The 13,393-nt window shown below is 36.0% G+C and overlaps 1 protein-coding gene across 2 annotated transcripts in view; it reads left to right on the top strand.

The window, feature by feature from the left end:
- The window catches only part of GRM5 (glutamate metabotropic receptor 5), a 579,984-nt gene that overhangs the window by 489,822 nt on the left and 76,769 nt on the right, over positions 1 to 13,393 (top strand). For both annotated transcript variants that reach the window (XM_015115388.3, XM_015115385.3), the window contains exon 7: positions 1,618 to 1,744. In XM_015115388.3, the coding sequence (XP_014970874.1) occupies positions 1,618 to 1,744 (127 nt within the window). The remainder of the gene's footprint in view (positions 1 to 1,617; positions 1,745 to 13,393) is intronic.

Here is a 13,393-nt window from a genome sequence, read left to right as displayed (position 1 = left end):
AAGTGTGGTATACCTTGAAAATGAAATTCTTCATTTCTATATATGGACATTTATGTGCAAATTATTAATGAAATGGGTAACATTATTAGAGTGTTCTACACTTTACAAATCACTGTGTTGTTTTATTTAATCCTAAGGAAATCCTATAAGGTAGATATTATTATGCGAAAAGCAATAGGTCCAGTTAAAAGAAACTGAGCATTGGCTGGAGAACTCTGGTGCTACTTGATTCCCAAGCCAGTACTCTTTCCCCTGCATCTTTCAAAATATCACACAGTCTAATCTTCCAATAAGACTCAGCATTTATAAGCATGAGCATTTGAAGTTCAACATACATTGTTTGATCCCTCATTTACCCTAACATGCTATGTGAGCTAACTCAACTTCAGTTTTCTCCCCTAAGAAAATGAAAAAAATAAACCAGCCACTTCATACAGAGCTGTTCTAATGCTTTAATGGGATAACAGTATGGGACAAGTACTAAAGAGCCTGGAAATAGTCAATATTATTATGAAGAATACTTTAATCAGGTCTAAGGAGCAATTTTGCCTCACTTATTTACTTACTTTAGGGAAAATCTATTTTAGGCCCTTTTGCCATTATTCCCTGCTTGTATTGTTGTAGTTTTAAGAGTCAGTAGAAGAAATACTACAAAAATGTAAAAAACAGTTGTCAGCTTACAATTATATTTGGTATCTAGCTGATGTTATTATCAAAGGTCATTACTAGAGTCAGACTAGAAATATAAAGTGTAATTATTACTGTGTCTGGTCATTGCTGAATATTAACCACGGTTTTAATGATTTAAAAGAACATTTAATGAATGCTGTCTATTCCAGAGAGGTTTTTCATGCACCAATGGTGGGGAAGAAAAGGTACATCTATTTCAAAAGAATAACATCTGTGACTCTTTCACCTGTTAAATTATTTCCATTACCTTAAAAAAGTCAAATAGATTAAGAGGTATATAATAGTCTGAATGACCTCATCTACCTTCAAACAAATCAAAGCTACCAAAATAGGAAAGAATGGGCTGAATTGTTGAATCAGACTTTTAGTAGAAAGAGATCAAGAGATCATCTCCAGGAAAATCTTAATTTTTTGCTTTCTTCTACCCAATACAAATTCCTAATTATATTTATCAATATGGATAGATTTTAGAAGATTAGGAAATATACAATGTTTTTTGCTCACAATTATTCAACTAATGGGGGGAAGGAAGCTAAGGTAAATCCAGAGAGCAGCAGTTCTTAACTTGAGGAAAGGAGAAGTAGAGCAGATCCTGGGGTGAATTCAGTTATGCGTATGTACATATGAGCACAAGCACAGGTACTTAATTAAATACAGGTTTCCAAGGCTAATTATCCAAAGACTTGCATTTAATTTAATGCCTTATCCTGCTACCAGCTAACTTTATGATGTTGGACTTGTTTAAACTCAGCCTTACTTTCTTTAATTATAAATTAAGAATATTAAAAATTATACTGCTTATCTGATAACATTTAAAATAATGTATGCGAAAGGCCTTTCTGCTTTGCAAAACAGCACATTGGAATATAGAATTGTTGGATTTTTATCTATGCAAAAAAATATCTAAATTTCAAATATTTGCCTTAGGTGATCCGAAAGGGAGAAGTCAGCTGTTGTTGGACCTGTACACCTTGTAAGGAGAATGAGTATGTCTTTGATGAGTATACATGCAAGGCATGCCAGCTGGGGTCTTGGCCCACTGATGATCTCACAGGTAATCTGTCACAATCTCACCACATATACATAAACTGAAAAAAGATGCAGATGTGGGAGAGGGGGGTCACATCCCCAAGTATTACTCATCTTGGGTAGTCTTATTTATGGAACAAATAATTTCCTTGGGAACATAAGCTTCCCAAAGGTTGAGATACTTTTTAAAATCCTCAAATCTCTGGGAGAGATGTGCCTATACGTCCGTCTTCACTCCAAAATTAGATCAGAATTCCTAGCTTGTCTACTGGGCATTCTTCCCTCATCCCCAGGACATTCCCAGAAGTTCCTAAATAGGGTCCCAATTATATGTGTATTTTAGGTGAAGAGAAAGAAGTTTTAGCCAGGAAGTGATGAAAATATGTCATGACATATCCAAGAACAAAAAGGTTGCACTGAATTGGGCAGAATGTCATCTAAAGTTCTTTTCTTCTCTTGTTTTTATTAATTGAAATCAGGAGTCTCCAACTAATAAGTTTTCAAGTATTGTTGGTACAGGGCAAGACTTGATTTTACTTGTTTATTGTTTTACTTTTTTGTTTTGTTTTGGCTTTTGGTTCCTTCTGCCAACAGATGTTAAAGACTATGTCATCGTGTACTCCAGTCTATATTTCATAGTCTTTTCTAATTTTTGTAATATATAAACAGAATATGATTCCTTTCATACTGTCTTCCAATTTTTCTTCAATAAACATTTATTAAATGCACTCATGCTTATTTGCCTACCACTAAAATAAAAATATAGAAATAAAAATACTACCTCTTTCTTAATGAAGTTCACAAATTAATAAAGGAGGCAAAAAATTAAAAATATGATTACAATATAATAAGAGGACATAGATTTATAGACATGGGAGCATGAGGAGGGCACCCATAAACTGAGTATGCAAGAAAAAGAGCAAAAAAGCCTTGCAGGCAGAGAGCCCCCCATGTGGTATGTCAGGTTGTCTAGTGGTTTTAGAATTCAGTTGGATTTAGCACAAAACTTCTAGAGGCTAGAAGATCATAAGGTCATCAGTGTTAGACTCCATCCCTCCCAGGGCAAATGATTTTATTCATAGTAGTTGTATTCACTTATTTCAAAAGTCTGGTTATTAAAAATTCCATCATCCTGGGTCTTTCAAGACAGCTCACCATTTTTTGGTGATTGGTATGTATACAGAAGACTTTTTCTTTTCTCAAAAAAAAAAAAAAAAAATCCGATTTAATAAAACATCCAAGTGCCTTTTGATCGCATTTGAATCTTCTTTTTGCCATTACACTATGAGCTTTCTGATGTTCTTATTCATCCTGTTTTCCCCAGAGCTGACTCAGTGCTAAACACAAAGCCTTCAATAAATTTTGTTGAATAGATGATCTATCGTGTGCCTATGTGCAAACACACAGTAAAAATGCCAAAAAGAAAAAAAAAAAAATTCTGTGATTGGTTTTCTTGAAGAAGGGTGAGGAGCAATATTCCTATCTTTTCTTTATACTATTTATTTACATGTTTTTCTACTTTTAAACTAGATTATGGTGAAAATGAAAAACTGTCTTGCAACGTCAACTAATTTGCATGGCTAAGCACCTTGTAAATGAATATGTAGATGTAACTTTTTGTCTCATGTTCTGTAAGACCATGATATTGAGAATGAACACAGTCTGTTCTTTCATTATTTCAGCAGATAAATATTTTATTATTACTGTTTTCATTATAATAATAGATACTTGAGAAATTGAGGTAAAAAAACAGCAATGCTTCCTGTGTCACTTGTTCCCTATATTCTAGTCCTTAAACATCTTACCATCTTGTGGGGAAAGAGACATAAAACAACACATGCACATGGCTAGTCAGCTCTTTGTTTGCTAATGGGCTATTTGTGTGCCTCATTGACTAATTGTATATTAAGTCAAAGAACAGGAATAAAAACATGGAAATATCAGAGAGGTCATAATTTAAATTTGTGGTCATATAATTTCTCTCTGAAGAAGTAAAAATTAACTGAGACCTAAATGATAAATATAAATATTTAGCAAATAATAACTAAGAAGAGATTAAGTCTGGGGTAACAGCACGTGTGAATGTCTGTATATGAGTAAACAAGTAGGAGAACAGTGTCAGAAGAGGTCAAAAAAGTAGCAGGGGCAAGAACCTATGCAGCCTAGGAGAACATGTTCAGGGTTTGAGTGTTTTATTATTAAGACAATGAGACATCACAGCAGGAATTTTAGTATAAGAAAAAATACATTATTATAAATATATTTTAAAAATATTATTCTGGTTACTGTTACCAAGAATAATTTGGGAAGGGTTAGAAAGTGGAAACAGGAAGACAAGTTGGGTAGTTGCAGACAAGAATTCTTAATGTCTAAATAGTGCATTGGAAGATTTGAGATATGCTTTTGGGTAAAATCAACAAGACATACAGATTAATTGGATGCTGAAGGTGTTAAGGAAGTTGCCAAATTTTCTTTTTTGGAGGCTAAAAAAATAGATTATTTCATAAAGATCAAAACTTTAGTTACAGAAAATATCAGACATGTCTTTGAGATTTTCAAGTGCTAATTGATTAATTTAACAAATTTAGGCCTTAGCTTGTGCCAGAAAATGTAATTTGCATTGGGAATACAAAGATTTAGTCTAAGTTCCTAAGAAATTTATAATCTTGCAAAAGAAAAGCATGTAACCAGGTAATAACAGTGTTCTTGGTGCTATAGGTGAGGAGTAAACAAAGTATTTTGGAAGGGCGGGGGTGCCAAACTAACCCTGGAGAATCTGGGAAAGTTTAATCTTGAAACATGAGTTGAAGCTCACTTTACAAAAAAAAAAAAAAAAAAAAAAAAAAGTGAAGAAGATATACTGTGTGTTGTCTCAAAAATGTCCTTCTACAGTGTAAAGACAAATCCAAATCCTTGCATTGTTAATTCCATCTCATCCCTCTTTCCAATCAACTTTCTTGAGTAATAAATCTTTCTTTTATCTTCCTCACTCTTGATTTATCAAAGCAATTTGCCTCCTACCCTTACCATGCTATCATAAATATTTCAGCTGAAGATGTCTGTAGTCACCACATGGCCAAACTAATAGTCCCTTGTCAGTCCTTATTTTACAAACATTTCTGTTCAATTTAATGGGCTTGATGCTGCACAGTCTCCTGAAGTTTTCTCCTCTGCCAGCCCTATAATAACACAAGTTTCTCTTACCTACCTAAACACCACTTCTGGGTGTTTTTGTTTTTGTTGCTGTTGCCTCTTCCACTTAATCTAGATAATAAAATATTGAAGTTTCCCAGGGTTTCGTCACTAGCTTATTGTGTTTTCCCCCTACACAGTCTCTCCAAATAATGTCATCTACTTTGATGGTTTTAATTATTACCTGCATGCTGTCAATTCCCAGTAGTACAGCTCACCCTGTATTCTTTTCCTGAGTTTGAGGATCATGAATCTAACTGCTCACTGGATTAGTCCTCACTAACATGGTTAGTCCTCACTTATTTCAGTTCAGTGTATCCAAACGTTATCATTTCACCATTGTGCCCCTTTACTAATTAACTGTAAACTTGCTTTTCTATTCCCTGGGTGGATATGGCCACCCATATCCAGTTACTTATCTACCCTAATGGTTTGAATTGCTAAATATTCCTAACCACCTTTCCTCCTCTCCTAGTACAACTCTTCACTCAACTAGGTTCTCATCATCTCATATTTAAATATTGCAGTAACTTTCCAATTTATTTCCTTGTCCCTAGATTTATGCCACATGCCTGTTTTCTAAGCAAGGTGCTTTTAACAACAAAAATTTTTAAAGTTGGAAAGAGCCAATAACTTGGATCACAGCTGACACAGAATTCCCAATTAAAGTGGATTCCATTATCTCCCTAGATTTTGCAAACAATACTTTGTGTAACACTTCTTTAAAACAACAAAGGAGACAGCAAGCTGAAATTTTTTCCAAGCACACAGGAAATGGTGTCATCACACTACTTGAAGAAGGTGCTGAAGGGAGAAGATGATCTTGCTATTGAATATTGTATCCAAAATACAGATCTGTCTTTTTTTGTTTCCTTGCTGGTATAGGAGAAAGTAATTATCTTTTCTTCCCAGCCTAGGTTTATGGATGAAGTCCTTGGAACAAGACACAAACTAACAAGAGAAAAGCACATACATTTATTTAATATAAGTTTTACATAGGGAAAGGAAAACAAAGAAACAGGAAAACTTGTGTATTTTTATGCTAGGTTTGATAGAGAAGTGGTAAGTCATTGGGGAGTATGATTGGATTATAAAAGCATGATCTAATGATAGTTAGCTGGGGAGAACTCAGCTATTCCTGTTTGTTCAGATTGCTGTCAGTGACCTTGCATTTTTAGAGATATACAGATGTTCACTTCCTCTGGGTACAGAGAGAGCACCTGTCAAATGAGAGTTTTATGACCTGCTTCAGGAGAGAACGTTGGGGGGAAGGTGAGAGTTACCTTCCTGTTTCTGCTGTTTTCTCAAATGCCAAGGTGCCATACTTTGGGGTAGTGTGTCCTGAATCCCATCACTCAAAACTTACCACTGGTTTTATAACTCTGTATGGTATATTCCAAGCTTTCAACATGACATACAAAATGTCCTCTCTTTCCCAGCCTCCTATGATCTTTCTAGTTTCAATCACCACTGCTTTCCATCTTTCATTTTATATTCTGTTGTCAAAGACTGTTCATAATTCTCATCCACAGAGAATGCTATTTTATTCCTCCCTATCTGTATATATATATTGTCTTCTCCACCTGGAATGTGCTTACCCCTCTTTCTTTACTTGAGTAACTCCCACTTACCCTCCCTTACTCTGCTCATGTGTTATTTTCTCTGTGAAGCCTTCTTTGATACACGTAGACTGCTAAGTTTCCTCTTCTGTATTTCTAAAACAAATGCTGCTTCCCCCTTTAAATCACTTTGCAAACTAGATTTTAATGATCCGTATATATATCTGCCACTCCTACTGAAATGTTAGTCTCTCATGGACATAGCTGTCTCTTAAACATATTTGTAATCTCAGCACCTAATACAATGCCTGACATAGAGTAAGCTTTCAGTAAATACGTGTCAACCTCCAGTAAAATGATGGAGAGTGTTACAAATGAAGATTAAAGTAGGTATTAAGGCCAGCCTGTGAGTAAAGCCTTTAACAAGTTGGGAATTTATCCTATAGACAGTGTGGGGCTAGTGGAGGTTTTCAAACAGAAGAATAAAATGATTTGTCTCTGGCTAGATGCATACATGTGAGTGTGTGTATGTGTTGGTGGGGGTCTGGGTGGGGGACAAATGCCAAACCTAGAAAAGTCTTTGCGTTGATATTATGTGAAGTTTAACCTTTAACTGGAATCTGCAGCACTTTTCCAAAGAGCCTATAGCTGTGTGCAAGCCCACCTCAGTGACTCTGATTCAAAGTAACACATCACTGGGAATTGCTAGCTACAATGTCCTGATGGCTTCAGCTATTCCAAAGCCTGCCACAGAAAAGCTCGGGGCTAGCTTTAGGAAACACTGCAAGCCTTTCTTCTATGCACTTGGCTTATAGTTACCTTACTTCAACCTAGAATGTGACAGCTCAAGTTACCTTTGGGTCAGTGCCTTCATTGTGATAACAACAATCAGTACATATATAATGCTTTCTATGTGACAGGAACTGTTTGCAGCATCTTGGAAATGTTATTTCATTTTATGCCAACATAATCCTATAAGATTATTAGCATGGCTAAGAGATCTCCCGTAAGATTATTAGCATGGCTAAGAAATCTGAGACCACCTGGAATTAAACAATTGTTCAGAAAACAAAGTAGCAATCAACTGACATTAATGTCTACCTATATATTTAGCCATATACTATTTGTATGTGTATATTTTTTTTCATAGAAAAATATCCTAAATGAAGGCTACCTAATGTTAAGATGTTTACAGGTGGTAGGATTACAAGTTCCTTTTTTAACACATAAATACATGTGAGTGTGTGTGTGTGTGTGTGTGTGTGTGTAAACATGTATGCAGAGTGTTGAATATTATGAGAATGTATCATCATCAATAAAGTCATTAAAATGTTGTAAGTCAGCCATATTCTCAATAGCAGTCATAAATTCTTAGGAACCAGTAACCAGGAATTAGGTAGAGAAATAAAGACAATCTGGTATGAGAACCAAGAAGACATGAAAGAAATGAGAAATAAATGGAGGATGAGGTCAGAACATAGGCCATGTCCCCAATTCAACTTATTTTCATTGAGGACAGCAAGCAGTTATTCTTTGTCTTATAATTAACAGGTACCTATGCTAGCAGTGAATAGGATAAAGAGGATCCCTGCCCTCGTGGAGATTACTTTCCCAAATATTGACAAGTAATAATAATAAGATACTGAGTATTGACAACAGAGAAGACCAGAATGGTGTGAGAGCCCATAACAATAAAAGCTAACTTAGGTGATATTTAAAATTGCCTCTTCAATGAATTGTGGGAGTGCAAAAATTGGAGTAATGATGGGAGCTGGCCAAACTAAAATGAAAGAGAAGAGTGTTGTGGACACAGAACATAGGAACTAAGATGGAACTGACACTATAAGGGAGAAATGAGACAAGAAAGCAAAGGCCACCTTTTGGAGAGCCTTGGAAACTATGGTAAATATTTTAAAGTTTATCTTAAGGGAAATTGTAAAACATTTATTCATCCATTCAGTCATCTAATCATTCATTCAATAAATGTATATCCAGCACTTTCACTGTTCCAGGTGCAGGGGAGGAAATATATATATTTCCCTCTACCCGTCTTAGGTTCATTGGCTGGGACCCCTGTAACTAAAGACAGATTAACAAAAGAAAAGCATATGTATTTATTTAATACAAGTTTTATGTAACACTGGAGCCTTCATAAGGACCTGAAGAAGCAGTTAAACCTGGCTGTTTCTATGCTAGGTTTGATGTAAAATGAAGAGTTGTAGAGCAAGGAGATAGGACAAAGGACATGAGTAAACTCAGGTAAACTTAGCAAGGCCTGTTCCTTCAGATTCCTCTGAGATAAGGATGCTCCTTTGCTCCAGGTCTAAGGAGGGCACCTCTCATGTGAGGGTCTTATGACCTGCCTCAGGGGTGTAGGATGTGAGAAGGACATAAAGTCTTTCCACACCTGCTGTTTCTCAAACTCCTTCAGTTTAAAATATTCAATATGCCAAAGTGCCATATTTTGGAGTTGAGTGTTGTGAACCCCATCTCAGGCAATGTTCTAAATGCTGAAAATATTTCTATGAACAAAACTGATAAAACTATCTGGTCTTATAATGTTTACATTCCAGTGGAGAGAATAGTTTTAAGCAAGGTGATTATCTCCAGGAATATTCAAAAATTAAATATGAAAGAAACTGTGCTGGGTGCGGTGGTTCATGCCTATAATCCCAACACTTTGGGAGGCTGCATTGGGTGGATTACCTGAGGTCAGGAGTTCGAGACCATCCTGGCCAACATGGCAAAACCTTGTCTCTACTTAAAATACAAAAAATTAGCCAGCCACGGTGGTGCACACCTGTAATCCCAGCTACTCAGGTGGCTGCGGCAGGAGAATCGCTTGAAGCTGGGAAACCTGGGAGGCAGAGGTTGCAGTGAGTGGAGATCACACTACTGCACTCCAGACTGGGCGACAGAGGGAGACTCCATCTCAGAGAAAAGAAAAGAAAAGAAAAGAAAAGAAAAGAAAATGCAATTATGATGGAGTGCTTTATAATATTATTTACATAGTCACAATGTGAAGAGTAGATATTGTATAAAAACATGAAAAGGAAGGATACAGATTTCAGAATAGCAGTATCATCTGCTAAGAGAAGAAAGGGAGTTAGATGGGAGTTACAAAACAGGTTTTAATTATAGCTTGTGTGTGTGTGTGTGTGTGTGTGTGTGTGTGTGTGTATAATTTGAAACATATATGACAAAATATTAACTTTTTAAATATAGACTTTATTTGTACCATACCATTTATACTTTTCTCAGCATATTTAAAAATCTTATAATTTAAATGATTCCATACTATTTGAGCTATTCAAATATTTAACACTAAAAGATAAGATTTTAAAACAGAAGACTAAGTTGGGAATTATAAAAAGAGGATAAGAGTAAGGAAATTTTGCAAGAATCAATGTGAATCTACCAGTGGTTTGGATAAGGACAATGTAGTGTGAATCAAAAGCAACAAAGATTTGATTAGGAATTAAAATCAATAGAACAAGGTAATTAGTTCTCTGAGAAAAGTGTGGTCTGGTTTGAGAAAGAAAGGAGAAAAAGTAGTGAAAGGCAACAATTTGAGCTAGACATTCAGAGAATTATCTAAAAAGCCTTTGCCAAGACGCTTTTTCTGGGACACCATTCCCTGCCACATATCTGCAAAAATTGTCCTAGAAAGAATCTCTAATTTGTTTTTTATCAAAGAATTTAGGAGGAGATATAAGTAGTAAGAGCTCTAAAGATCTTAGGTCCCCAGTCCAAAGCCACAGAAACACTTCCAGGTGGGACTTACCAGATGCTGCCAACCTTCCAATAAACTAAGTAAAAGGAAAGAGCAAAAATATTGTGTCTTTCAAGAAGTAACCAGGTGGGAAGCCTTATGACAGGAAGTTAGCATTATCTCCTGCTTTTCAATCATAAAAGAAATATATCTTACGTAAGTTCAAAGCTGTAAAACGCTTCCATTTTATTCCTTCCAAGGCAATACGTGTCAACAGCTTAATGTCAATAGGGACATTCTCTAGGAAGTTCCTTTGGTTCCCTAAGTTACCTAACTGCTTTGGAGGTTGGAACATTTGTCTCTTCACTTAAGAGGAAAAAAGCCACAGAGTTACACAAAGAGATGTTGGTGAGAATAAAGAAGGGAGCAGAGGATGAACTCCAAGAGGTGAAACCACTGGCAGGTTTTATAACTCCCGCATTTGAATTGCTCTCTTTTTACAAATGTGCATTTCATTTGTATTCCTCAACTTGTCCTACTTTTCTTGGGACTTTTTTTTTTAACCTTTTAATAAATAAGCACATTAAATAAAAACATGGGGAGGATTACTTTTCATTTCCAATTATTATAACTATCTTAAGCGTTATCTTTTTGAATCCTTTAAGGTAGATATTATTATTCTACAGTTGAATGAAACAAAACTCAGGAACATTCTATACATGGACAAGATCACAAAATTGGTGGAAAAGAAATCCCAGGTGCTATGATTCTGGGATTTTTATGCTATACTACCTGTCTCCCTCCACAATCACATTTTAGAGCCCCGTATTTTCAGAAAATTATAGAAGGGAAAAAAAATCAGCTTCAAGCTGGTCACATGTTAATTATCTCCAGGCTGCTCTAATATTTTTTATTCCAAATGTACTTAAAATGTGCTGGCTATTTGACTATTATAATTAAACTTAGATGAGGAAAGGAGGGAATTAAATATTATTTGTTTCTGATTCTTTAGGGGAAATTTCTTATGAGTTTAGATGAGAAACAAGTTTAGTTTATTATTACAATTGTAATAAATAGTTCTTGTTAATTGAAACTGGAATAAGCTTTCAGAATTCTGCTATCTAGCTTCTTGGTTTCTAGGTTAGACAGCAATCTGAACAGGAGCATATACTATACAGCTGGCTATCTATCATTCATAATTCATTCAGCAAAAGATATTTTATCAGGTTCCTACTCTTTTTTTTTTAACACTGTGCTAAGTTCTGATGATACAAATATAAATGGAAGATACCTAACCTTAAATAATTGCATTAAATTATACATATAATACATACAATAATTAAACCACATACCAAATGCAGTGGTGGCAAAAAGGATGAAATTATTCATTAGTAAATATTTGAGTTCCAACTAGGTGCCAAACATAGCACTAGATCCGGTACTGGGCACACAGTAGTGATCGAGCCCCAGTTCCTACTCTCAAGTATCCCAGCGCTTAGACCAGAGACACATGCAAAATAAAGAGGCAATTTCAGTATATTAAGTATCCCTGCCATAGCATAGGAATCAATTTAATGTTTGTATAATGAAGGAATAAAAGACAGGGGAGGAAATGCAGAAATGAAGGAAGGAAGGAAAGAAAGTGCTAGGATGGAGTAAATGTTGATGAGAGGAAATTAACCGGGTCTTGGAAGTTCAGAGGTAGCTTCTGGGTGGAAAGGGAATTTATGTATGTGAAAACAAGATGCTAACCAGGTAAAACCGAAATGAATTTTCAGGCAGAAAAAAAGACCATAAGGAATGATACATGTCATATCTAAGGAATGTGTGTGTGTCTCAAAATACTTTTTCCAATATAATATTCAGAGCAAGTATACCACAATTTCACGGTCGCTTTTTCATCAAAGCCTCTATTATGGGAATAACCTTTCCTAAATACTAAACATAATGGTGATCAGCTGTAAAAGAAAGTGACTGTTTTGTTTAACAATAGAATTCCCAGGTCTCTAAGCACTTTTCAGGTTTCCCTAGATAAGTTCACTACATTACACACTCAACAGTACAATCTAAGGAAGTCGAATTTATGGCAAATGTAGTATAACAAAGTACAGCTGAGAATTTGGCCTGCATACAATACCAATCTGCAACAATTCATCTTTATTTTCTTCTAAGAGTGTAGTGGTTTAAATCAAAAAGTATTGGAGTCAAACATGCCCATGTTCAAATTCACACTCCACCAGTGACTCATTGTGCGACTTAAAGCACAGAAATTTTTATCTGTGAGTGTCAGCTTTCTCTTCCATAAAATCGAGATAACAGTAGTAACTAGTTCATAAGATTATTAGAGCAATCTTATAGCATACAAATAGTTTAGTGCCCATTAACTGTTCAAGAATACTATTATCACTCCACTGTTAATAAAGTTATTAAAATATAGTAATGAAAAATGAATAGAGAGATAGATGGATTGGTTTAAGAATGAATGAACAAGAAAATTTGGGGAAAGTTTTAACCTGTATTTATTTATTTAAATTTATTGATTTATTTATTGAGACAGAGTCTTGCTCTGTCACCCAGGCTGGAGTGCAGTGGCGCAGTCTCAGCTCACTGCAATCTCCACCTCCCAGGTTGAAACAATTCTCCAGCCTCAGCCTCCCAAGTGGCTGTGACTACAGGCGACTGCCACCACGCCAGCTAATTTTTTGTTTTTTGTTTTTTTGGTTTTTTTTTGAGACAGAGTCTCGCTCTGTCTCCCAGGCTGGAGTGCAGTGGCTGGATCTCAGCTCACTGCAAGCTCCGCCTCCCGGGTTCACGCCATTCTCCTGCCTCAGCCTCCCGAGTAGCTGGGACTACAGGCGCCCGCCACCTCGCCCGGCTAGTTTTTTGTATTTTTTAGTAGAGACGGGGTTTCACCGTGTTAGCCAGGATGGTCTCGATCTCCTGACCTCGTGATCTACCCGTCTCAGCCTCCCAAAGTGCTGGGATTACAGGCTTGAGCCACCGCGCCCTGCCTTTAATTTTTTGTATTTTTAGTAGAGACGGGGTTTCACCATATTAGGCCACCTCGGCCTCCCAAAGTGCTGGGATTACAAGCGTGAGCCACTGCGCCCAGCCTAACATGTGTTTATTAAATGTCTTCTACATTTGAAAGTAAGATCCTTTTAAGTCAGTGACTGTCTAGCCCAGTGAATGGCAAAGAGTAGGCAATTTT

The sequence above is a fragment of the Macaca mulatta genome, chromosome 14 (assembly GCF_049350105.2).
Source record: "Macaca mulatta isolate MMU2019108-1 chromosome 14, T2T-MMU8v2.0, whole genome shotgun sequence".
Lineage (NCBI taxonomy): Eukaryota > Metazoa > Chordata > Mammalia > Primates > Cercopithecidae > Macaca > Macaca mulatta.
Note: the sequence above shows the minus strand (reverse complement) of the source record. Positions and strands in the feature narration are given on the sequence as shown.